The 23052-nt window shown below is 39.9% G+C and overlaps 1 protein-coding gene and 1 long non-coding RNA gene across 4 annotated transcripts in view; one reads left to right on the top strand and one right to left on the bottom strand.

Moving 5' to 3' along the window:
• The window catches only part of LOC132821895 (transient receptor potential cation channel subfamily V member 6-like), a 124030-nt gene extending 107746 nt beyond the window's left edge, over positions 1 to 16284 (bottom strand). The window contains exon 1 of one of the 2 annotated variants that reach the window (XM_060834822.1): positions 15963 to 16284. In XM_060834822.1, coding sequence (XP_060690805.1) covers positions 15963 to 16120 — 158 coding nt within the window. In that variant the 5' untranslated portion in view covers positions 16121 to 16284. The remainder of the gene's footprint in view (positions 1 to 15962) is intronic. The other variant, XM_060834823.1, reaches the window with a different exon arrangement.
• The window catches only part of LOC132821897 (uncharacterized), a 59701-nt gene continuing 52665 nt past the window's right edge, over positions 16017 to 23052 (top strand). For both annotated transcript variants that reach the window (XR_009645367.1, XR_009645366.1), the window contains exon 1: positions 16017 to 16359. This is a non-coding gene — a long non-coding RNA (uncharacterized LOC132821897). The remainder of the gene's footprint in view (positions 16360 to 23052) is intronic.

The following is a 23052-nucleotide window of genomic DNA, read 5'->3' as shown; positions in this document are numbered from 1 at the left end:
ATCAGCTCTCCAGCCTCTTCAACACCATGGGATGAAGTTCACTTGAGGGGGCATGGTGGCTCAATGGTTAGCACTACTTTCTCCCATCGCCAAGGATCTGGGTTCAATTCCAACCTCCTGCGACCATCTGTGTGTACACATTCTCCCAGCCACACCCTCCGCCCACACCATGCCTGCTTGGGATTCCTTAGTTTGCTACCACAGTCCAAAGACATGAAGGTTAGGTAGATTGGTCATGCCGAAGTGTCCGAGGATGTGTGGGTTAAGTGTATTAACCATGGAAATGCAAGGATGGGGAAGGTAGGTCTAAGTGGGATGCTCTGCAGAGGGTCAGTGTAGACTCGATGGGCTGAATGGCCTGTTTTCATACATTCTATTGTTGAGGAGATTAACAAACTTCAATTCTGTTAATCTCTGAATACTACCTCCTTACTTATACTAATTTATTTGAGCTCTTTGCACAAGATTGTTGGTTGCTGAATATTTCTGGGAGAATTTTTAATCACTGACTGTGAAGACAAATACAAGTAATTGTTTAGCTTCTCTGCCATTCCATGTTTTTTGCAGTAAATTCAGGCAAGGCAGTGACGTAACGGTAATGTCAGTAGACAAATAATCCAGAGCCTCCAGCTCTGATGACATGGATTCAAATCCATCCAATGGGAAATAATGAAATTTGAATTCAATAAAATCTAAAATTAAAATTTAGTCTAACAGTGACGACGTAATGATTGTCAGAGAAAAAAAAGGGTGATGACTGTCCTTTCAGTTAAGGAAATCTGCCATCCTAACCGAGCCTTTCGTCCATTTGACTGACAGAACCACAGCAATCTCTGAAGTGAGTTAAACACCTCATCAATTCAAAGGGCAGTTCAATCAATGATGGGAAACAAATGCCAGCCTTGTCATTGACACTCACGTCCATTCAATAACGAAGAAAATCATTCCCTTGTCCCCACCTGTCACAGGGCTATATTTATTCTTGCTATAGTTTTTCCTTTCACATGTTAATAGGTTTTTACCGTCCATAGTTATGGTCCTCAGTAGCTTAACATTCATATTCTTTTTTACCTTGCCTTAACATTTTTTGGCCCTTCTTAGCTGAGTTGTAATCCTCAGATTTATCACTACTGCTGGTATTCTTATAAACCACTTCATTTGATCTGAAGCAATCTTTAACATTTGTTTAGTCAACCACGGTTGCTTCCTTTTCTTTTCTGGGTGTTCCTGCCTTTGAGGAATGTATAACTTGTTGCAGTTCTTTCAGTACTCACCATTGTCTTTCCACTGTCAAATCTTTCAGTGAATTTTTCCAGCGTACCCAAGTAAAAATTTACTTTGTTCGGATTTGAGACCCTGGTTTCAGAATGAATTGTGTTACTTTAAAACCTCAAGTAAAAGGGAACTTGGGGTCCCTACAGCACATTGAGGCAACAGAACAACACGGGGTTGCCACTGAAGCCCAAAGAGAGAGAGAGGGCAAGAGAGCAAGGGACAGAGAGGGCGAGGATCAGGAAGGAATAGCCAGCACATCTAAGCAAATGCCAGTGGCGGCAGCAACAGCCATCAAGCAGGGGAGCTGTGGATCTCCAAGATGACATTCTGGTGGAACAGCCAAGATGAGGTCATGAGGAAATGACAGCTACAGCAGGTGACCTGGAGCCCAGTGGACAAAGGGCTTGGCACAGACTCCAGGCGGCAGCAGCATCCAAAGCTCCACTCTCAGAAGGTCCATTACGAGACATTCTGTAAGTGCTACAAAATGTTACATTCTTCATTCATATTTTAAGTTATATTTTAATAATTATATAACTTACAAATGTAGAATTTAACCACCTAAAGAGATGCATTTTAACTCAGAGGATATAGCTACAAGGGTTTAGGTTTTTTTTTCTGCTGAGGAAATCCCTATGGATTGTTTGGGATTGCAGCCAATGGAGACTTGACTGAGGGTATTGGTTGGGCCAAGTTGATCAGCCCCGGCAAGTACAATGTAGGGGGATGGACCTGAGGAACCAGTTGAGAAACTGGGGTAGAGGGTTAAAAGGCCAGATTAGATCCTTCGAGGTGGCACCTCCATAGGAGATTGCCCCCCTCCTCTTCCCAGACACCAGCTCACCCAGAAAAGCTGCTTGTCATGGCCAAAGCATTAGCAGGCTGCCCATCACTTCCACCATCAAGTCGTAAAATGCAAGACAGATTGGGTATGGGAGGGAAGGTGACAGGCAAGCCACACATTGCATTTTATGGAGTCCCACCTTTAAACTTATCAGTATTAGACATAAATTACAACTCAATGATTTACCTCTCTTTTTTCCCATTGTTGCAGCCATTCCAGTGTTATACCCATTCTTTTCCAATCCCAATAACTCTGGCTGCCCACTATTCTCCTTTTCTTTTCCATTTGGTCTCTCCATGTCCACGTCACAGAGTTTATTTTGTCAATGTCTCTGTACTCCTATTTCCAACTCTCTCTCTTCTCTCCCTTTTTGCCTCTCTCTGCTTTTGCTTTCTTCTCCATTTCCATTTTATGTATGTCATCTGTTTGTCTGAGTTTCTACTTTATTTTTACTGATTAATTTGCATTTTTCAGCTCTTCCAACCATTTGGTGAAGTCAGCCAATGACTGTAATGTGCTGAGGTCTGAATGTTCAAATGGGCAGAAAGAAGTGAGAAGTAGCTTGTCTCAACTGCTCAGATTCCTCAGTTTGGTTTAGGCCAATAAAGAATGATGCTTTACATGAACAAATCAGTTACCCATGTTTTTCATTAAGTCCAATAAATCATACTTCTTCGCACGATGAGCAACATTACTGAACAAGCTGAAAAAGAAGGAACAAAAACAGAAGTTTCTGGAAAAGCTCAGCAGGTCTGGCAGCATCAATGAAGAGAAATCTGAGTTAACGTTTCGGGTCTGGTGACCCTTCCTCAGAACTCATCACCCAACTCGAAACAATAACTCTGACTTCTCTTCATTGATGCTGCCAGATCTGCAGAGCTTTTCCAGCAACTTCTATTTTTGTTTCTGATTTACAGCATCCACAGTTCTTTGTTTTTTAAAGAAGGAACAAAGTTTGGTCTTGTCAGCAAATTCTGTAACATTGACAATGACCTGCATTTGTAAAGTGTCTTTATTGTAATAAAAACTTTCCAGTCACTTCACAGCAACATTAGCAGGCAATTTGACAACAGGCTACACTATGGCATATTTAGACAAAACACTTGTTCAAAGAGATGGGTTTTATGAAGAAACTTTCAATTAGATGAATTTGGAAACCAAAAAGGTTTAAGGAAGAGAATGTAAAACATTGGCAGTTGAAAGCATGGCCACAAACCATGGGGTAAAAGAAACCAGGGATGCCCAGGGGCCCAGAATTGGTTGAGTGAAGTAATCTTAGAGGCTGATAGGGTAGGAGGGGATTAGAATGATAGGGTTCTGCCATTGCCTTTTCCCAGAGTAAATTAATTGTTATCCAACCTCCAGGTTCCCCATTCACCTAAGAAGTGCCATGTAATAAAACATTTGTAATTTGAAGGGACCACAGCACTGTTGCAAAACCTCACCAATATGTAGATTTTGTGGCTGGAGTAACCACAGGGATGGAGAGAAGACCTGATTAGGGTACCTCTCCTGAATGTCCTGCTGAAGGACCTGAGGAGCTGCAGTGAAAGCAGCTCCCCCTAAGTAATGGATGAAGAGAACGGTGTCTTTAACCAGGCAGATGTGAATACTTGTGGCCATTGAAATCAGCAGCATCAGTCTCCATCCTAAAGATAGGACCTGTTGGGAGACCAGGACCACCCAAAAAGATACAATAGGCAAGGAACACTTTTTGGCATTCTGCCCCATGTCTCTCCTCTCACTGTTCTAAGCAGATACTCAGGCCAGTACCCCTTCTAGTTCCACTCATTTCCACTCTCTCCAATAACCTTACACCACCATTAGAACAGCCAATATTCATACTCACTTTTAGCTTATTACCCTCTTTACAAACGGTGATCTTTCCTCAACTGCAATCAAACCACTGGAAACATACACACACCGCTCTGCTTTAATCAAGAAGAAATCAAACCAGATGGCAAAAGGTAGAGACCCAGGCAACACAGTGAGGTTGAATAGAAGAAGTGGAAAGGTGACCCTCCAGTGTCAGGCACCTTAGGAGGCACTGGAGAAACAAGAAAGCCTTCTTCATTGGGAAACAGATCTGGTACCAAAAAGCTGCAGATCTCATCTATAACCAGTTATGCCAGCCTGATGCTCCTAACACACTGATATGTTAGGTATGCTGATCTTCTGGCTGTAAATCCTGCAATTGGGAATCTCACCAGCTTCCAGCTATTCTCAGTGTCTTCCTATCTTCACTACGGAGGAGTATGGAGTTGAGAAGAAGAAAACTCTTGCTGCTTCAGTCACTACTGTTAATAATGGAGTGACCCTCAGCAACAATGGAAGACAGAGCTGCATGTATCGTTATGATGGATAGCAATAGGGAAAGGCAGGTGGAGTGGGATGAAATGCTAGTGAGGTGAAGTGCCTTTCAAATAGTTCCAAACACTTGTCAAACAGTAAGAAGACCCTGAGAAAAGCTTCTCAATGTCCATGCCTGGAACACGACTGTGAAATGTCATTGTGTATTCAATATGAGCTTGTTCAGTTTGTCAGGGGACTGAAGAAACTCTCTTGTGTGCACCAATCTCACTGATTCCAGTGAGTTGCCTGAAAGATCTGGAAACAAGTCCAAAAGAGTCATACTCGTCTCAAAATGTTAATGGCGTTTGCATCTCTAAAGATGCTGCCAAGCTGCTGAGTATTTCCAGCACTTCCTGTCCTTAGGTCAGTTTCTCAGCATCCACCATATTTTAGTTAGTGTCACACAGATCTACAGCACAGGAAAAGGCCCTTCAGCCCATTACGTGTATACTGGTCAAAAACAATCACTTAACTTTTCCCTTTTACATTTTGTTTTTATTTGAGTAAGCTCTTGGCAGGAAAATCCAGAATTCATTGTTAAAACATGTCTTAATTACATTCTTAACAACCTCAATCACTTTCTAATTACTTACGTGACCTACCCAAGGGGTTTATTTGGAAGCACAAGCTTTTGCATTAGTGTGCTCTTTCATCAGGTGGTTGACCGGATGCTAGTGCTTCCAAACAAACCTGTTGAACTATCACCTGGTGTCGTGAGAGTTTTAAATTTGAACAGCCCAGCACAACACCAGAATCTCCAAATCATATCCAAGGGGGTTTCCTAATTGCCATCAAGTCAGTCTTAGGAAAGGTGGAATACTGTGGTGCCAAGATCTTCACCTGACGTCAAATTTTGTCAATTGCCCACCACACACGAGAACCCACCTCTGTTTCCACTAAATGGCTTTGGTGTTCCAAATATTTAATTGGAGGAAATTTCTATTATCCGCAACTGGACAAGAAGCAAGACAAATCTGAGACGGGGAGCGCTCTAGAGTGTTGATGGTGAGGTGAGTAGAGCTGGTAAAACTGAACATTAATCTTTTCAGATTTTAAAATTCACCCATGGAATGGAGGTGTTGCTAGCTGGACCAACATTTATTGCCCATCTTTAGCTGCTGTCAAGAAGGTAGGGATGAGCTGCCTTCTTGAACGACTGCTATTCAGTTGGTATTGGTGAATCCATAATGTTGTTATGGAGGGAGTTGCAGGACTTTGACCCAGAGACAGTGGAAGAACAATGATACATTTCCAAGTCAGGATGGTGAGTGGTCGGGAGGAGAACTGTCCTTCTGGCTGGCAGTGTTCATGCATTTGGAAGGGAAGAAGAGGCAGCATGTAGACATGAAATTGAAAGGACCCGAAAATATAACCCATGCGATTCCAGGGGTAAGCATGCAGAGAGTGGGAAGAGAAGCTAAATCAGCCGAGTATCTAGCTGCAACTTGACATACAGGAATGGAACCAGGCAGAGCAATTCCACTCAGCTGGCCAACAAAGTATCTTGGCAAAAGTGAGGACTGCCGATGCTGGAAATCAGAGTCTAGATTAGAATGGCGCTGGAAAAGCACAGCAGATCAGGCATCATCCAAGGAACAGGAAAATCAACATTTCAGGCAAAAAGCCATTAATTCCTAATGAAGGGCTTTTGCCTGAAACGTCAATTTTCCTGCTCCTCGAATGCTGCCTGACCTGCTGTGCTTTTCCAGCACCACTCTAACCTAGACTCAACAAAGTATCTTGCCTATACCATTTACGAATAATTAGAACCATAAAGAAGTGTAGAACAAACTTAAGTTCATACCACTTTAATGTCATTGTACTGAGAGAAACTTCTCCCACTAACTCATCAACTTCTGTTGGCTTCACAGCCAGTTAAGTATATTTTAAATTCTTAGCTTAAGAGGGGAAAGATTTAAAAGGCAACTTTTTCATGCAGAGGGTAGGGCATGTATGGAGTGAGCTGCCAGATGAAGTGGTGGAGGCTGGTACAATTTAAAAGGCATCTGGATGGGTATATGAGTAGGAAGAGTTTAGAAGGATATGGGCCAAATACTGAAAATGGGACTACATTAGATTAGGATATCTGGTTGGCATGGATGAGATGGACCAAAGAGGCTGTTTCTGTGCTGTACACCTCTATGACTCTATGTTACAGCCAATCTGGCAATCACTTTAAGGACAACAAGTAAGGCCATAAATTATTCTGGTTTTCCTTAGCACAACCAGTGACAGCTGCTTCAAGAGAAAACTATAGCAGCAGAGATTTATATCGAAGTTTGATTACTTATTTTTTTTCCGCAATGATCTAACACCTGTTTCAGCTGTTTGGCAGATGACACATATTGAACTTGTGATCAGTCTGTGCTTCCAGCTGTCACATGGGATACTTGTCAGGCCCCGCTCTGGATGTGAAATGTGTGTTAAAGGTGGAATATCATGGGCCTATTCTCTCTGATATGGAGATGCTGGTATTGGACTGGGATGGACAAGGTCAGAAGTCACACAACACCAGGTTATAGTCCAACAAGTTTATTTGAAATTACAAACTTTCAGAAAGCTAGTGATTTTAAATAATGAAGTGTCAGCATTCAACACACCAACTGGCAATATATTCTGGAGGCTCACTATTCCCTGCGAAAAGAATCACCCACTTCCTGTCTACGTTCCTCTTACATACATGGTCTCTATTTGGATAATTCCAAGTTAATATTGCTTTAACATAAACAGAAACATTTGAGGTGTTTGGTCTAAACAGCTAAAGCATTTACTCTCAGAATGTTTTTTAAGCCTCTGCAAAACCACTATGTCTCAGACATTATGTGGAGAGTCCCAAACAATTCAATTACAGTAACAGAATCAGTCCGACCAGTGTCTTGTACAATGAAGAAACTGGTATCCTTTGTTTTTTTTTCTAAACTGACTGCTTCTACTAATACAATTCACTACTCTTTTAAATTTAATTCAAATTCTTGAGATTGGTTATAAAGCTTCAGAGGTCTGTGTATCATAAAAGCTATAACATTTGCTTTCTCAATAAACCTCAATATTGCTCCCCACAATTGATGTGTTTTCTGTTCATCCTAAATACATGAAATTTAATGAAGTCAAAAAGCTATTTCCCCATTGTGTCACCCACTCCACACCTAGCACATTAAAACATTTTATGTTTAATTGTAATTCTCTACTGATTTACCTTGGCACAGACATTGGTGTGTTCTTCAAAGTTACTGACTGCATCTCTGACATCTTGCTCATATCATTAAAAAAGACAATGAATAGTAGTTTAACAGTAGGCCTAAAACTGATCGCTGGAAACAAGATTAGTACCACTGCCTCCAGGCTGAACCATATTCATTAACCATACTTCTTGGCTGTAGGTTTGTTTCTAAGTCCTAATCCAGTCTATAAAAGAGGTACTAGAGGACCGGAGGATTGCTCGTATTGTCCCAGTCAGTCTAGCTTGAACAGTGAGAAAGTTATTGGAAAGAATTTTGAGGGACAGAATATATTTGCATTTAGAGATACACAGATTCATTAGGGTTAGTCAGCTTGAAATATTAAGGAAAATTTATGTTTAGTGAATTTGATCAACTGTTTTCAGGATTAATGATGAAGACATTTGATATTGTCTACATGAACTTTTCAAGGCCTCTGACAAAAGGTCACACATGACAGACTAGTCAAGATAGTAAGAACCCATGGGGTCCAAGGCAAAGTAGTACATTGGATCCAAAATTTGGAGGCAGGAAATGAAGGATGATAATAGAGGGATATTTCTGAGACAAGAAGTCTAGATTTTTCACTTGTCAGACAGTTGTTATTCCAGTATACTGTAGACGGGAGTTATGCACTGGATCCTATAGTATGCTCATTGTAGCACATTCTGAAGGAATTTCCCAGGAAACTAAAGATTCCACTGGGCAAGTCCCCAATGCCCAAAACACTCCAGAAGTTTCCATTTAAATAAAATTTGGAGGATTCCAGTGAAATTAAGTAAAATAGTTAGACTAGTAAATCCTGAGTAACTATTAAACTGATCCTACACTTAACCTCCTAATTACAATTCCCCAGAGCCCCTACATCCTCAAGAGTAAGAGCCTGAAATGAACCATCCTCACTGCTACTGGACAAACCCCTGGCCCCCTACATCCCACCAAACCCAATCCTCCACTTCACCCACCAGAGGCCCCAGCTCCCCAGTCTTCCCCCAAATCTCTGTCACCCCAACCCACCCTACTCACCTCGGCAAGACCCCTGCAGAACCCAATTTCTCCCACCCTCCCTGACCTAGCCTAAACAATACATCATTTACCTTCCACCTGGCACCCCTACTGCACCTTCCTCACCTGGCATCCTATCCAGCCAACATCCTACACAACTGATTTCCTACTTTCCTAGTATCCTAACTCCTATTCATCGGGCACTCCTACCCTAGTACCCTATTGCTCTCTAGCTGGCACTCCTACCCTCTACCTATCTGGCATCCTATCATGGTAGCCCATCCCCTTCTCAGTTGGCATCCTACTTAACTGGTAGATTACACAGCTAGTAGCTATATAAAGGTTTGTCTTTCACTCAGCCATGAGCGGAACCTTCTCTCAGAAATGCAGAGCTCCCTTCTTTTGTTAAGAAGGGACAGAGTCGCAGTCTGTATGAGATTACAGTGGGCGGCACGGTGGCACAGTGGTTAGCACTGCTGCCTCACAGCGCCTGTAGACCCGGGTTCAATTACCCACTCAGGCGACTGACTGTGTGGAGTTTGCACGTTCTCCCTGTGTCTGCGTGGGTTTTCTCCCACAGTCACAAAGATGTGCGGGTCAGGTGAATTGGCCAAGCTAAATTGCCCGTAGTGTTAGGTAAGGGGTAAATGTAGGGGTATGGGTGGGTTGCGCTTCGGCGGGTCGGTGTGGACTTGTTGGGCCGAAGGGCCTGTTTCCACACTGTAAGTCTAATCTGATCTAATTACCACTCCTTCGAAAATCTTTCCCAACTTCTTAGCATCTCAAAGATAACTTAGGTATTAGTTTGAATCAAAACAGCAATATGCTTTACTGGCCCTGAACAGCTTTGAATTATTACTGACTTTCAAAGAATTAAAAAAGTATTTTCTATTATTGTAATAATTGCATTTAATTTTATTTTCTAGAGATTTCTTGTCGACTTTTATAGCTGTTTCAATCTCCTTCATTTCTTTGAGATTTTTGCCTCTGTTTTCCTGCAACTTAAATCCCTTAAATATATAGAATAACATCCTTTTCAAACTAATTTGTCTCTGCTTATTTATTGTTTACTATGATTTATTCTAATTAGTGGAAGATTACAATTCAAACAGAATAAAGTCATTTGATAGAATATAAAACCTTTATCATCAGTAGTAGGTTTCCTGTCTAGTCAGGTTGCCCAGGCAAACTTGCCATATTTTCTGCGCACTTTGTAAAGTCAGCCCTCTTAAAACATGAGATTGCCTTAGAATGCTTAATAATATTAAACCCAGCTGTCCCCCACTCTGATACTGGATACAATTTTTTAAATTATTATTCACACACAGGATGTGGGCATCATTGGCTGGGCAACATTTATTGTTCACCCCTAGTTGTCTTTGACAAGCTGCCTTCTTGAACTGCTGCAGTCCACGTGCTGTAGGTTGACCCACAATTCCCTTAGGGAGGGACTTTCAGGATTTTGACCCAGTGACAGTGAAGGAACAGCAATATATTTCCAAGTCAGAATGGCGAATGGTTTGGATGGGAATTTGCAGGTGGTGGTGTTCCCATGTAGCTGCTGCCCTTGTCCTGCTAGATGAAAATGGTCATGGTTTTGGAAAGTGCTGTCTAAGGATCATTGGTGAATTTCTGCAATGAATCTTGTTGATAGTAAACACTGCTGCTATTAGGTGTCAGCGGTGGAGGCAGTGGATGCTTGTGGTGCCAATGAAGTTGGGTGCTTTGTCCTGGATAGTGCTCAGCCAGTGTTGTTGGGGCTGCACTTATCCAGGCAAGTTGGGAATCTTCTATCACACTCCTGAATTGTGCCATGCAGATGGTGGGCTGTCTTGGGGGAGCTAGGAAGTGAGTTATTTGCTGCAGTATTCCTAGCCTCTGACCTGCTCTTGTAGCCACTATTTTTATGTGGTGAGTCCAATCATATTTCTGGTCAATGGTAACCTCCAGGATGTTGATAGTGGAGGAGTAAGTGAATGGTAACACCAATTAATGTCAAGGGCTGGTGATTAGATCATCTCTTATTGTAGATGATCATTGTTTAGCGTTTGTGTGGCACGAATGTTACTTATCATTTGTCAGCCCAAGCGTGGATATTGTCCAGGTCTTAGAGCATTTGAACATGGACTGTTTATTGTTTGTCTATTGTTCTGTTATTTCTGTCAAAACCCATTCTAGTTACTCCAAATTTATCAGTCAAGAATCATTTTGCTTTGGTTCTTTTAATATCTTTTTAAATTAATTTTATCTTTGGCACAACGTGTGCCAAACTTCTTATTGAACCACTATGCTCTAAATGTTGATATTTTTCCATTCTTATTCAAGATTCACTTTTTCTTATCCATGAAGTGCTTTTGGAGAAATTCCACTTCTCTGTCTAAGTGTTACTTTCATTTTAGCTTTCTATTTAAATGTTTCTCAGAATATGCCTTCTAACTTTCAAGGATACAAAATATTTCACATTCACATTGCTTGATTTTATATCATCAAATAATAACACTTCTAAAACGTGCTTCGATGTTTTAAAAGCACAGTGAGATTTCTTGAGGTTGTAAGAGGAACCATACAAATGGAAGTCAGTCAGTCTTCCAAATTTAACCATAGAAAAGTCACCTTTCCAAAATGCTCCTCCAAGCATCAAGTTAAATGATACACATGTATGATTCTCTGTCTTCTCTAGTTAGGTACAGAATATTTAAGTACACATATGTCATATCCTACTTATTCCTAATGCTGGCAATCCACTGACGGAGATTACTTGGTTGAAGCATTTGCAATGGTGGCACACTGGTACTGTCACTGGACCACCAATCTAGAGGCCAAGGTCAATGTTCAAATCTCACCATGGCAGCTGGTGGAATTTAAACTCACTTAATAAATCTATAACGAAAAGCAACGATGAGTATTAAAGCATAGTTTCCTTTAGGGAAGGAAATCTGCTGTCTTTACACAGTCTGGCTTGCATGTGACATCAGACTTATAGTAATTGGCTCTGAAATAGCCTAAAAACATTCACTTCAAGGACAGTTAGGGATAGGTAAAAAAAATCTCAGGAAGGAATAAAGGAAAATAATATTACAAAAATGGTAAATCATTAATGCAATAGGACTGTTTTTGGATAGCACTTTGTAAGAGCTACATTGGCTTAATGGCTAGCTGCTGTGCTAAAAAATTATATAGCACTGCCAGTTTATATCTAGAATACAATGATATTAATCTTGAATTGGTTTCAAGCCATTTATGATAATCAATTTAAGCAAATTACAATGATACTCATAAACCTTACAAAACTAGATCAAATCAGTTCTGCAATTTTCAGTTATGGTCATTTAATTGTTGCATTTTGGAGACAGTCTTTGGAAAAGATCAGGTTTTTTTCATCGCTTCCTACTTATTGTAACTGATTTGACAATACAAACATATTGTTCAGGTTGAAGAGTCTAGGTTGGGTAGACCATATGGATGTAATCCACTGACCTTGTTGAGTTATGAACTGTCTTGTGGCCAGGAATAAGAGTTCCTTATTTTACAATCTGGAAAATTGGGTAACACGAATCCATTGCTAAATTAATAGAAACTTTAGAAAACATGGAAGTCCACATTTCGTTGTCAATGTCTCATAATCCATTTCTTGTTTTGGTTAGGATAATAATGAAAATGACCCATCAATTGCTTCTTTTCCCTGACTAAATCCCATTAAATTGATTCAGCTGCAACTTAGTTGGGCTGGTGTAGGAAACAAATCACGTTTGATGATTTCCAGCAGATCTTTGATTCAGATGAAAATCACAGCAACACAGAGAACACTTGACTAAGAGAGTCCTGAACGAGGACACCAATACAAGAACTATAAATAAGTGTACACCATCTGAGAAAGTTGCTTCTTGTGTCCAACAGTTCACTGGGCTGATTTAAGGTCTTAAGTGAGGCTTGATTTGCATGACAAGAAGTCAAAAGTTCGGCTTCCTGCAGATTTAATTTCCAAATAATTTAGCTGGGGCCATGAAGTGGGTAGCCCAGCTTCCTGTTGGAAATAGTTAAGAGCCTTACGAGCTCACTACGTGACATAAAAAGATCGGCCAGACCATCTGAAATACTAATGGGTAACTGCTACTTGATTTTGAGTTGCCAAAACAGTAATCCTTAAACCACAAGTTCCACAGAAAAAGAGGAAAATAAATCATTATTATTTTTAATGGATCCAAGGCAAGCAAAAACTATGTCCCTTTCCCCAAATCATCCAGTCCACCCCATCTAGCTTTTGATTCTCCCTGAACTTGATTGGACTAGCTCTGGGGTCTAACGTGCAGCCACCAAATTTTCATCCTCTTTTGATATCCAATCGAGTGAGTGATATAATGAAAATGAAGGCCTAACATGAAAGTTGGTGAGGCTTTGGATCACGTCCATCAGATGGACAAAAAGCTCACTCAACTTGATTCCCACCCAGTGGAAGCATTCACACATTAATTTGTCCAAATGCTTTAGTTACACAGTACACATCCCATCCAAATAAGAGTGGTATTATTCCACAGCCTTAGTTTAATGAGCACCCTCATTATAGCCTTAGTTTAATGAATGTCCTTACTGCAGACTGGTTTTAAAAAAAAATTGTTTTGATACCTGGAGAAATCAGGTAACCATTCGGCATATGGAAAATAGGTGCTAAATTTACATGGATTGGCCTCTCAACTGTGCCCTGTAACCTCAATAAAGACAATACAGAAATCCTTGAAAAATAAAGCAAAATGTCATTTACATTATTTTTCCAGGATTTTCAAGATTCTTTCGTCAATTATGGTGGTCAATTGAACCCTCAGTAGAAGCTCACCACTTCATTATCAATACTGAAACTAACCATGAAAAACAGTTCAGTTTTGTGTAAAATTAGTCCCTAACTTAAGGTTACCAAGCACATTGCAAGGCTGGTGGATGATGGATCATTGTATTCCCAGCAGCAAAAGCAGCTTTATGGTCACTTGCTTCAGAGAAAGATAGGATCACAAGGGAATGTTTATGGAATGACATATTTGCTGAAAAGCAATCAAGGTTTCAAGATCAAAATTTTAAACCCAGCTCAAGTCGAATTGTTTATTCTGCTGAATTAAGGTCTGAATCAAAAACATGAAGCATTTTCACTAAAAATTAGCCTTATCGGTGTTTGAGCTTTTGAAATTATGCTGGAGGAACAACTTGATCCCAACTAATTATTTAAATCAGTGTTCTACTGCTTTTCCATCCAAATAAATTTCATGAGATTAAAAGTCTGGTCACTGCATCCTGTATCTGTGCATAATTAAGATGATGGCATGGCGATAGAAATACCCATGAATATTAATACCTAATACATCAAAATATGTTGTAAAATTAAATGATAAAACTGAGTTTTCAGCACCTCATAGATGAAAATGCCTCTCACACTCTGGGTTCTGCTCATTTGATTCCAGATAAGATAACTCAGTTTTTCAGTTTGCTGATGCTATTATAACAATGATCACTGGAAGAAGTGCAGTCTACTGGAGGAGATTTCTTTCTCGGACTGAAGTACACTTAAGCATGCAAGTGGGGTTTATGTAATTTAACCAAAAATGCTATGCTGGGGGTATGATATTTCTGTATTTTGTGGGCCTCCTGATGGGTTTCATGCACCTTTCTGTTGTGGTCACATGGTGATATTATCTCAAAACCACCATTCAATGTAGCCAAAATAAATGTGGAGTATAATGTGCAAACATCTTTATCTCCTGATGCATACTTTGGCAATTTATAATTTTAAGTTCCTTGTACAATTTACAGCACAATACAGATCCATATCTGAGTAGTCAGTCATACAGCAGTGTTCTGTTTTAACATTAAGCAAATATAATGCATTAAATGAAGTCTTCCACTCATCCAATATACTGTACTAATTAATTTGCACAACAATCTGAGTTTTATAATTGTGGTTTCCTTGTAATATGAGGAAAGAGAGTCTCGAAATTCACCAAGTTAATTCAAATCACACAATGTGTAAGAATCTGGAATGCAGCAACTGCAAACAGAACTTATTTGGTGTATGACAATACCATTAAGACTTTTATGATGAAGGTAAATCCAGTGATCATTGATCTAATGTACCAAGCAATTTTTCATTCATTACTATTGTGTCGTATTTAAGAAAAAAATCCTCTTCCAAGCAGTTTGCCATAAAGCCCAATTGCATATCAGGTTCTGTATAAACTGGAGGTATAAATGTTTCTAAAAATCTTCACTTGGTGAATTCTCATCTCATCTAATCCATTCAAGAAGTACAATGCAGAGATGAATAGAGGCTTCACCAAATGCACTAAAGAAAACCCCGTGCACCTTAGGAATCACTGGAGAGGGAAAACTGAAGAGTGATGACTAGTTTTTAGTAGTTGTCTGCTTACCAGTTGATTATTGAACAAACATAATATACAGGCCCTGGTCCAGATTATTTTCTTAGCATTCAACTTGTGACTGGAGTATCTGTCATAAATTACTGCGAAGAAATCCCCATCCTTGCATAAAACCATTTCGAATTGCCATTTTAAATGGTCAGTAACAGTAACACTTCTGACAATTTTTCCCTCAAATGGCAAGTCTTGCTGTAAATATTTAATTTCAAATTATGAATTAGAGGTGAGATTAGCTGGACCACTGTTTCGTAACAGAACTAAAACTAATAAAGATACAAATTGTTCCTTAAGGGACAAAGGTGTGGCAAATACCAGATTGTACAAAGTTTCTGCTTTTGTTTGCAATATGAAGAATACGTGGTCTTTTACACATCCTACAAAAAAATTAAATTGTTGCCTTTTCTTTCCATCCTGTCAGATTTATAATCCTTGTTTTCCATATTTTACCATGGAAGAGTTAGTATGAAAGCTTTTATACAAAATGTCAAAAACTTACATAACTTAAAAAAAACATTGTTAATACTACACTCAGACTAGCAGAAATATTAGGTTATATCTAAACAGTACAGCAATTTGTTCCCAAGAGAATTTGTTTATAGGGCATGATATTGACTGTGATAGTGAAAGTGGAATAAAACATTAAGAGAAAGAAATAACAGGGGGACAAAATCAAACTAACGTACAAATTAAATGTATAATTGCCAGGGCCATGCAATTTCATGGTTTTGAAATCTTTTTCAAAATATTATTGAAACCAAATGGCTATGATGGCTTTACATCGGTAAAAGTGCATTCATTTCAAAGCAAGCAGTTTTGCTCTACAAGTCTTTCACTCCACCTCGCACTTACCCTCTATTTTTCACTTCGAACACGTTATTAAAATTCTTCTGCCGGCCTCCCAATCCAACTTTGTCAGATGCGCTGTCCTTGGAAGCTGACTGAGTGGGTGAAACTGGATTTTTCAATCTGCCGAGGAAACAGTCAATCGCTTTTCTGAATGCAGCCATCTTAATCAGTTTGTTTCAATATTCATTATCGCGTATTCTCTGCAACGCCATCCCACAGGTTTCTTAGTGAAATCTGGAAACACCTAAACATCCAGAGTCCCATTGCCATAATCATTCAGGTCTCCCCTCTTCCATCACAGCGCCTCTCGCCACTGACTCTCAGAGGTTGTATTATAGACTTCGAGCCTGACGTCAGGTTTCTATCTGCCAGCTCAAGACAGGTGAAGACAACGCTGGGGGTGAGTGTCAAAACTGCGGGACTTTTACTTTCACTTAACACACACAATTTGCCCAGAGTGATGTTACCTGCATAAAGTTACTGCTGAAGGTGCTTTCGTTTTAACTAAAATTGGGGGAAATTCCATTTGCCCCCGATTTTGCTGATCTGATAGAAATAACAAAAATGTTGCATATACACCTAATTGGAAATAACAGAAAAGGAGCTGTTGAGCCTCTGGTATGAATTAACATTTTGTAGTGAAGCCAGACAGAAATATGACCAAAGCTACTAATTATACTTTTAAAATTTGCAGAATTCTGAGATAGCAAACACACCACACAACAGTGCTGGACCTGAAGTTACTGCTCCACTGTAAAGATGTAGTATGATGTATGCCATGGTAATAATAAGGTCCACTGTCAGATGCCTTGCATTCTGGCTTCATGGCAAGTAACCCCGCTCTCCCATTTGCCTCAACAAGGCACTTAAATATCCATTCTCAGCCTCAGCCCTTCACTGTAGGGGAGGGAAGCAGCTGGCATGTAGGATTGAGATGGGGATGTCTGGTCAGTGCAGAGAAGTTGGACGGAAGGGTCTGTTTCCATGCTGTATATAACTCTATGACTCTTGTGTTTAGTGGTGACATCACACTGGGCATGTAGGAAATGGCAGAGGATTGTCCATTCAGTATGGAGACCGATGGAGTGTAATTTGGTGACAAATTTATTTTTATTTGTTCATGAGATTTGGGGTAACTGGCTCAGACAGCTTTATCATTCAGCCCTAATTGCCCTGGAGAAGATAGCGATGAGCTGCCTTCTAGAATTGCTAAAGTCCTTGAGGTGTAGGTGTACCCTCAATGCTGTAAGGATAGAGTTCCAGGATTTTACAACAATGACAGTGAAGGAACGGTGATACATTTCTGAGTCAACATAATGTACAATTTAGAGAGGAACTTGCAGGGTGTGATATTCCCATATATCTGTTGCCCTTGTCCTTCTACATTGAGGCGCAGTCAAAGGAGCATAATGTAAATGTACACACTGCTGCCACTGTTTGTCAATGGTGATGTGAGTAAATGTTGAAGGTGGTGGATAGCATTCTAATGAAGTGTACTGCTTTGTCCTGGATGGTGTCAAGCTTATTAAGTGTTGTTGGAGCTGCACACATCCACATTCCTGAATTTTGCCTTAAGTAGTAGGCAGGCATTTGTGAGTCAGAATTACTGCAGAATTCCTTGCCTTTGACCTGCTCTTGTATTTACAATATTATATTAATGGTGCAGTGCAGTTTCTGATTAATGCTCACCTTTAGAATCTGTGAGGAATTCAGTGAGCATAATGTCATTGAATGGTAAGCAATAATGGTTAGATTCTTTCTTGTTTGCAGTGGTAATTGCCTGACACTTGTGTGGTGTGAATATTACTTTGCATTTATCAGCCCAAGCCTGGATATAATCCATGTCTTGCTATGAAAATGGATGTGATTGCTTCAGCATCTGAGGATTCATCAGTGGTGCTAAGCATTGTGCAATAATCAATTAACTTATCCCCATCCTACGATCAGAAGTGGGTAAGTTCATTGATGAAGCAGCTGAACTGAAACTGATTGTGGATCTGGAAGCTCGACTGAGCAAGGCTGAGAATAGAAGTGTAGGAAATGGGATGGAGCCAATCAAGGATCCTGTGAAACATCACAATAGAGAACCCTCAGTGGGGAAACAGGAACCTATAGGAAGCAGTTATAGGGAAGACTGTTTCATCAGAATAGGTGACAGAGACTGAGAAACTGGGAGGGTTAGAATTGGATCCTTACCGAACTTGGGTTGTGAGTTCTCTGCGGCAAAGAGTTCCAAAGACAGATAACCCTCTAAGAGAAGAAATTCTTCCTCATCTCGGTCTTAAATTAGCACCCCATTACTCTGAGACTGATGCCCTCCATATCTCCCCAGAAACTAAAGTAGAAGTGTTGAGGAAAGGAAGGAGGGCAAATGAAGGCAAAAGATCAAAATATACAAAATATTTCACTTTGAAGTAAGAACAAGAAGTTGCACTGACTCAACGTACTAGACGCAGAGGTGAGGAAGGGGACCTGAGTCTCTTGTTATTTCATGTGTTGTGGACATCACTAGCAAGCCCTATGTTTTACGCCCAATACCCCTAAACCAAGTGTCTTAAAAGGCCATCTCAGAGGACAGTTAAGAACCAGCCACATTTCTGTGGGTCTGCTTATACATGTAGGCAGACAAAATAAGCATGGCAGTTTTCCTTCCCTGATGGATATGAATGAAGCAGATGGATTTTTATAACAGTCAATGAGAGTTCTCATAGTTAATGACTGGCTTTATATTTATTGATTACATTTTCATTAGATTTCATTAGCGGCTATAGTGAGCTTTGAGCCTGTGGAATATGAGTTTAGTGATATATGTCTCTGCCACCTCCCCAAGATATGACTGTAACAGAGAATACTTCACATTTCTCATGATAAGTTAAGCAGAGTAGAGGCGCATACAGGTTCCCATAACATATTTTATTTAGAAGAAGTAAGTGGAGTTCAGAGAGAAGTTGTGAGAACAAGTTCACCAGCTGGATGCGGGTGGAGGTGAATGGAGTATGGTTTGGCCTCCATTCAGTGAAGAAGCTATGAGCCCTCAGACCATCCTGATACAGGTGTGAATGGGCAGAATACTCATGGGGAAATACTAAATAAAAACCAAAAGAACTGCGGATGCTGTAAATCAGAAACAAACGTAGAAGTTGCTGGAAGAGCTCAGCATCTGTGGAGAGAAATCAGAGTTAACGATTCAGGTCGAGTGATCCAAGTTCTGAGGTAGGGTCACTTCATGGTGAAAAAGTGAACCAGGAAACTGATCATTGACAAAGTGCCACAGGAAGCTTCACAGACAGCGGTGGGAACAAACAGGACAAGGCAAGAAAAATAGAAATAAATTGTTGTTGTTCCGCCTCCAATAAAATGATTTAACTGCATGTAAGCAAGTTTTCATGCCGCTGCTACTTAGACATACTAAGTGGCCTGCTGATGTATGATTTATTGCTCCAAGGTTGGTTGTAAACTTGATTGTTGATGCGAGGACTCAACAATTAGGGGATTTGATCATTAGCATCCTGCACCAGGGATTTTCAATTTAAATAGTCTTACACTGTGTGCAAAATTTCTGATGGCCAGTCGGGGTGGGATTCCAGGTGAGCAGGCTGGCATTTCATGCTGCCACCTGGCATACCTTTTCGGGCAAAATCTAGTCCCAAAACCATTGTCAAAAAGGCTGGCCCTATTCACTCACAGATTGGGATCTTCCAGTTGGCAGACAAGCTGTGTCTGGGATTGACGTGTAACTAGTTAAATGAGGTGGTTCAAATGGCCTGCCCACCATTCTTAAGTAAGACCAGCTCTCTCACTGATTGGCTATTTTTGCAAAAATCATTGCCCAGTGACTGTACCAAGCCTACCGCAGGTTTGGGGTCCTTTATCAGGATATTGGGGTATCAAGACTTCACTCAGAATGGGAAATGGAGCCCCATTTTTCAGGAACCAACTTAACCTGAAAATGAAAGACTCGATTTTCCCAAAGTGATGATCCGTACTGAGGCAAATATGAAGTATTGTCTATTCCTTATTTTAGGGGACATGATGCTCTAGTGGTATTATTGCTGGACTATTAATCAAAAGACCCAGATCTGGGGACCTGGATTTGAATCCTGCCATGGCAGGTGATGGAATTTGAATTCTATAAAATCAAGAGTTCAGAGTCTAATGATGACCAAGAATCCCTTGACAATTGTCAGAAAAGCCTCTCTGGTTCACTAACCCCCTTTAGGGAAGGAATCTGCCATCCTTACCTGGGCTGGCCTACCTGTGGCTTCAGACCAATAGCAATGTTGTTAATTCCTAACTGCCCTCTGGGCAATTAGAGATGAGCAATAAATGCTGACTTAACCAGTGACAACCTCACCCTTGAATGAATGGAAAAAGAACACAACAGACACCTTTCTTAGTATTCCACATTTTATCATTTTTGAATAACTTTTGGCTGTTTCAATCAGTCATAGCTAAATTACTGTTTATTCACCTCAAAAGCATTTCAAGATTTTCAGAGGAATGTCAGCACATTGCTCTGTCATTTTTTGCTGTTTGCAACAACCTTCAGTTTCATGTAAAATCAAAACCTTTCAATTAGTTCTTTTCTTAAGGTTAGCTTGTTCAGTTAATTTTATGTACTTAGAAGTAATAAAAATAAGTTAACAGTATTTTATTCCTAGATCATTTAAAATCTATAATAACTTGTAGCAGACCGAATTCATACATCACATAGCATGGAAACTGCCAAACATCTTAAGACTTTGAAAGGAAACCACTGATTTAAGTTTATCTAATAAGGTACTAAACCATTCTCCTTTTCTGTAAATAGTAAATATGTAATTATTTCAGCTATTAGATTGGGGGTGAATGCTAAATTTGGATTTAACTGCAGCAGACTTTAATGGGATGAGGCAGAGACTGTCATCAATAAACTGGGAAGCTTAACTAATAGGTATATCAATCCATGAATAGTAGAGCATGTTCATAGAAACATTTAATACTGTTGAGAAGCAGTTTGTACTCTTGAAATGAAAATGCTCGATGCCCTGAACATAATTTGTCAGAGTTCCGTGGATTCAGGATTTGGCCCCCTGGATTGGAAGTTTACTGATATCACTCCACTCCTCAAGAAGGGTGACAGACAGAAACCAGGGAATTATAGACCAGTGAGGCTGACATCGCTGGCGGGGAAATTATTTGTGTCATAATCAAGCTTAGGCTAACTGATCACTTTGAGTTTTTTCAGTTAGTCAGGAAGAGTCAACATGGATCATGAAGGGTAGGTCATGCCTGATAAATCTCATTAATCTTTTTGAAGATGTGACAAAGATGGTGACAGAGGTAAGTGGATGGATGCTGTTTACATGGACTTCCAGAAGGCTCTTGATAAAGTCCCACATAAGAAGCTGTTAGCTAAGGTGGAAGCTCAGGGAACTGAGGGCCAATTACTAACATGGCTAGGAAGTTGGTTGAGCAGCAGGAAATAGAGTGTATAAAGTGCTCAAAATGGCAGGATGTCACAAGTGATGACAAGCAGAGACTTGTGTCACGGCATCAATTATTTATAATATTCATTAACAACTTAGATAACTGCATAAAATGTCAAATATCCAAATTTGCTGACAACATAAAATTGGGCAGCACTGTAGACAGTTTGGATGACAGCATAACATTAAAACAAGATATTGATAGATTAGGTGAATAGGCAAAGAAAATGTGATTTTATTCATTTCAGACTGAAAAAGGATCGATCAGAGTTTTTTTTTAAAAGGAACAAAGTTAAATACAGTTGATGTCCAGTCTGTTTTGCAGGTCTAACTGCATAAGTCTTTAAAATGCCACAAACAAGTGCAGAAAATAACAGGAAGGCAAATGGAATACTGGCCTTTATATCTATATAGCTGGAGTGTAGGGGTGCCAACATTATACTGCGGTTATACAAAACCCTGGTTAAAGCACACTTATGGTTCTGTGAGCAGATCTGGGCACCACGCCTTAGGCAGGATGTTTTGGCCCTGAGGGAAGTTCAATTCAGATTCACCTGGATGATACCTGGACTTCAGGTATTAAATTATGAAGAGAGCTTAGACAAATTAGGTATTTATTTTCTAGAGTTTAGAAGTTTAATTGGTAATCTATTAACAGGGAGAGATAAGGTTGATATAGATAATTTACTTCCGCTGGTTGAAGGTTCTAGAACCAGAGTGCATCATCTAAGAATTAGGGCCAGTCATTCAGAAGAGAAGTTAGAAAGCACTTCTACATGCAAAGAGTAGTGGAGATTTGGAAATCTTTTCCTCAAATAGTGATCAATGCCAATACAATTAAATTTAAATCTGAGACAAATTTTTATAAAAGAAAAATACCAAGGGATACAGACCAAGACCAGCATGGCCTCAAATTAGCCATGGGCTTATTGAATCTTATTGAGTGGCTGAATGGCCTATTACTGTTCCTATGTTCCTATCTGACAAGTTGCACTGCAGTAATTCACCAAGTCTCTTTTGTCAGTATCTGCCAAACCTGAGACCTTTATAACCTGGAAGGACAAGGAAAACAGTTTTATCAAAGTACTACAACCTGCAAGTACCATTCCTAGTCAACACCATTCTAACTTGGAAGTGTATCACGTCTGCTTCATTGTTGCTGTGTGAAAATACAGGAACTGCTCTGTAACAGCACTGTGGTGACTCTACAGCCCAAGGACTTCAGTAGCTGTAGAAGTCAGCTAACCACTGTTTTCTCAAGGGCAGTTAAGGCTGGCTTAGCCTATGACACTTGCTTCCAATGGATAAATTTGTTAAAAAAAAACTGTATGTAGTTGATAATCCCTTTAAATAGCATTGGTAGAATATTCTTCCTGCTGCTGAACACCTGTTCAATGGTATAAGGATAAGCGAGGGCATTCTCTGACAGATTTAGCTGCAAAATGGTACAGTTGGCATTAAATAGGCATTAAGTTCACCCCCACTAAGTCCTTTAATAAGATGTGAGTAGCGTTAAAAGCTAGCTGCATAATGACATGTAACTACTGTCAATTCTTGGAAAAACTCATGCAATAAGGCATTAGTTAACTGCAGTGACTTTATAAAAGTCAATCTCACAAGCAAAT

The sequence above is a fragment of the Hemiscyllium ocellatum genome, chromosome 13 (assembly GCF_020745735.1).
Source record: "Hemiscyllium ocellatum isolate sHemOce1 chromosome 13, sHemOce1.pat.X.cur, whole genome shotgun sequence".
Lineage (NCBI taxonomy): Eukaryota > Metazoa > Chordata > Chondrichthyes > Orectolobiformes > Hemiscylliidae > Hemiscyllium > Hemiscyllium ocellatum.
This window is presented reverse-complemented; position numbering and strand designations above follow the sequence as displayed.